Source organism: Sinocyclocheilus grahami, unplaced genomic scaffold (genome assembly GCF_001515645.1).
Source record: "Sinocyclocheilus grahami isolate Dianchi unplaced genomic scaffold, SAMN03320097.WGS_v1.1 scaffold661.1, whole genome shotgun sequence".
Classification (NCBI taxonomy): Eukaryota; Metazoa; Chordata; class Actinopteri; order Cypriniformes; family Cyprinidae; genus Sinocyclocheilus; species Sinocyclocheilus grahami.
In genome coordinates, this window is record NW_015505840.1 from 34,791 (window position 1) to 38,897 (window position 4,107).

Below are 4,107 nucleotides of genomic sequence, written 5' to 3' on the forward strand. Positions count from 1 at the left end.
TTGCAAGTATGGAGAACGGCGATAGATGGACGGATGCTGAAGTGCAGGCACTTGTAGCAAATGTAGCACTGTCAGTTGTCGTTGGAGATCCTTAGTCCTCCTTTCCGTTCTTTCAATCGCTTTACGTATACATCGACTTTCCATGTCCATTATTGTGAAACCCGCGAGACACCACAAACACACAGCTCCGATCACAGCGTCCTCCATCCTCCTGTTGTTAATGTTGTTCTTTGTTTCTGTTGTTGAATGCCGTGCACAAATGACGTCGCTGTCGACCGGCTTATGTCACTTCTTAGTACATACTCTCGGTGCGAATGCAACCCTTTAAATGGTACTGGGAAATAGTTTGCGCAAAATCGTCCCAGTACTTTAGTACCGTACGTTTAGTTCTGGAACTAAAGTGGTGCGAAAGGGCCTAATAAAAGCCCATTCTCCTGTATCAGTGAGTTCTCACCTCATCCCTTCATCCCCAACCCAATTTATGATAATTTAATTTACATTGTTAAAAAATTTAGTGTTTTCACAGATGTGTATCTCTGTGTGAGCGACACTACATATGTTTAAATATTTGAAAGAAAAAAAACTGTCCACAAGAATTTGTCATGTAAAAAGATAACATAAAATGCCATAGCATAATAATATTTTGGTAACGCTTTACAATAAGGTTTCATTTGTTAGCATCAGTTAACTACATTAGTTAACATGAACGAACAAGGAAAAACTTCTAAAGCATTTATTCATCTTTAAAAATTAATTGTAATTTCAACATTTACTAATACAACTTTTGATTTTAATAATGTATCAGTTAACATTATTTAATGGACCTGAACTATCATAAACAGTTGTATTTTTATTAACTAATGTCAACAAAGATTAATAAATACTGTAACAGATGTAATGTTTACTGTTAATGTTATTAATGCAGTAACCAACATTAACAAATGGAACCTTTTTGTAAAGTGTTACCCATATTTTTATATAATCATGTTATACCTGAGATCAGTCTGTGTATCTCCACCCTTGAAATGCACTGGATGATTCATAGACCTGTCACTCCTCATAGACACACAGCTGGAGACTGGTTCTGAACTCTTCTGATGAACTGAACTATAAAAGAACAGAGTTCAAGTGAGCTTTGTTTTCATTCTGCTATATGCGGAGGCATAAGGGAACAATGTCGTGCCTCGACCACGGTGCTACAATATCCTACAGACGGACTAAAACGTATTTTATCCGTCATGAAGATAATCATTATATTATGATCTCTTATAAATGTATTGTTCAGCAAAAATCTAATTGTGAGGTGGAACATTTTCATTTTAAACCTAACAAAAAGCATCTTACCATCATTTAAAGGTGTTTTAATATAGTGTTTTAAAGTGTTATAGTGTTGATTTAAAGTACCTGCATCCGGGAGAAACATTATCATCTCTGTATGTCTGTGTGTCATCCATGATGAATCTGAACAGTTGAAACAGAATCTGATCTTCACCACTGACTCTAGATGGAAATGGCAAACAAACAATAATTCAGCTGAACGGATCCTGGCAGGTTCATGAGACGCGGCGTTCACTCACATACACAATGCTATCTTTACTGCGGTATGCTAGTTGTATGTTCACAAAAATAAATACATAAATTAATTTTTTTTTTAAACGACACCAGAGAAACCACATTAAATTGATTTACAATAAACAATCTCAAACTCATATCATACCTAACCCAGCGAAGTAATGCGGCCTTAAAGAAAATTTTGAAGCGGAAGACAAGACCTGAGCACTCACCTTAAACAGCATTAATTTCTTACAGACTCTTTAAAAATGATCCACCATTTCTCACAACTAACTACACGTGCAATCATTACAAAGGTACATGTTAAACACTTTGATACTCGGTGTTGTAAAAAAAATCGATTATTGCAGTTAAAATGGCGAAACATAAACATGCACTTTTACTTTCGCTTTTTATTGTGAGGCGAGCAATGATGACGTCACGCTTACGAACTAGATCGTGTACGTCTTGCCCTGACTGATTACAAGCACACAAAGCAAACTTAAACTGCTGACCGCTTTGGGCTGTTTGGTTTCCAAAATGTTGTAAATTCCAATGGTTCGCCGTTAGAGGGCGTTAAAGCTTGTTGCGCTTACAGTCCACCCAACATTTTAAATACTTCCAACACAATAATGAGCTTTAATGCATTTATTAAAGTTTTTCTCAGTTGCTTTGGCACATTTTTCGAAACAGTCTTAACATTCTCTAAACTGTGAGTACAAATGTCACAACTGTTTGCTGGAACTTCAGAACTTTATTGCATGTCTGCAAAATGTAGTTACTCACCCAAAACATTTCATTCATGCTTCAAAACCTAGTTATCGTGTCAGTAATTTGGCCAAGGCCACCAAAATATAAAGTATTTTTGTCATCGTGTGAGCCACACTGGTCAAATGTTTAGTTGTTTTTTCACCATGACAGTCAACCATGGAAACTAAGGTTTTATTTTAAAAATCTGATATTTGTTGAGAAGAGTTATACAGTACATTTATTTTTGTACGAATGTATTACATGTAAAGTGAAATCTTGCTTGTCCAATTACTGTACATTTCATATTTCTTATGTTACCACAAATACACAAAAATACCAAATAACTACAAAATAACATCCATGAAAAAACATCCTGTCGCTCTTGTTGGTCAGGCCAAAGATTTTCATCAACATCACATCTGATGTTTTCCATTGCCATGCACCGGGGGGAAAATCTCCTTGAATGCCGCACCAATCCCCTGCAATGATCAGCTGTGATGTCCTCACATGCAGTATTCATGGCATCCAACAGAGACATCTAATCTTGTGGTCATATATTTTCCACCTCCATGCTGAAAAAAACTCTTCTATTGGATTTAAGAATGGGGAGTATGGTGGAAGGAACTCCACTGTTATCCTTTCATGTGCAGCAAACCAGTCCCTAACAATGTTGGTTCGGTGGAAGCTGACATTATCCCAGACATCAACATAATTAGGCAAATGTGATCTAACTAAACCTCTTTCTTGTTCTGGAATCAGGTCTCTGTAAAGTGCGTTTAGGAAGGCCAGAAGAAGTTGGGTATTATAGGGCCCAATGTGTGGAATATGTGTGCTCACACCATTCTCTGAAATGGCAGCACACATTGTAATATTGGCCCCACGTTGGCCTGGTGTGTCAGTTGTGGCTCGGTGTCCAATGAGATTGCGACCACGTCTCCGGCCTTTGGACAGATTGAACCCGGCCTCGTCCACAAAAACAAGAATGTGGGTTGTTTCATGTCCTTCTAACTCCATGATTCTCTACGAAGAAACAAAATACAGTTAATTTTTAATTCTAGTTCAGTAAATGTTTTCTCTTCTTATGGGTTTCTAAAACTTCAAGTAATACAGGCATCTTAGAAGTACAGTAAAACTCACTAAGTGCACACCAATAGTTTATCTGGACATGCTGGTACCGCAGCTCCTTCACTCTTTCACTATTCCTCTCAAATGGCACCTTGTAGAGTTGTTTCATAGTCATTTGTCTTTTCAAAACTCTGTCTATGGTGGAAATGCTGACAGAATTTATATTTGCGAAGACATTATTGTCATTTATGATTGCACTTTAGATCTCTCTTAGCCTGATGGAATTGTTGGCTATGACCATGTTGCCAATTTCTTGTTCTTGCTGATGGTTAAATACTGCTACTCTGCCACAAGCGCGAGGTTGTTGTGCGGTTCTGTAGAATGTACAAATAGACTTGCATTTACCTTTACAATATTGTCGTTTATAAAAATGTTTTACATACTGTAAAACAAAAAAATAAATACCTATTTACCTGTTTTCCCTACGAAAGGTTTGCACAATTGATGACACTGTGGACCTGTTTACATTAGGCTGTACTCTTCGACCAGCCTCTTCCATTGTAAAACCACGATTTATGACATGATCCACAAGTGTGGCTCTGATTTCATCAGAGACTCTGACTTTTCTATTTCCACCTCTTCCTCTATTATGTCTTCCTCTAACACCACCACCACGCATTCTTACACGTCTTCCAATTGCTCTTCCACGAGCATGTTGCTGCAGTTCAGGGTTGTGGAAGT

The 4,107-nt window shown here is 37.5% G+C and overlaps 1 protein-coding gene across 1 annotated transcript in view; it reads right to left on the reverse strand.

The window, feature by feature from the left end:
- LOC107558800 (NACHT, LRR and PYD domains-containing protein 3-like) overlaps positions 1-1,891 on the reverse strand; it is a 35,840-nt gene extending 33,949 nt beyond the window's left edge. The window contains exons 1-3 of the mRNA XM_016242489.1: positions 1,785-1,891; positions 1,405-1,500; positions 994-1,107 (exon numbers count right to left, since the gene is read on the reverse strand). Coding sequence (XP_016097975.1) covers positions 994-1,107; positions 1,405-1,454 — 164 coding nt within the window. The 5' untranslated portion in view covers positions 1,455-1,500; positions 1,785-1,891. The remainder of the gene's footprint in view (positions 1-993; positions 1,108-1,404; positions 1,501-1,784) is intronic.
- Between the last annotated feature and the right edge of the window lie 2,216 nt (positions 1,892-4,107).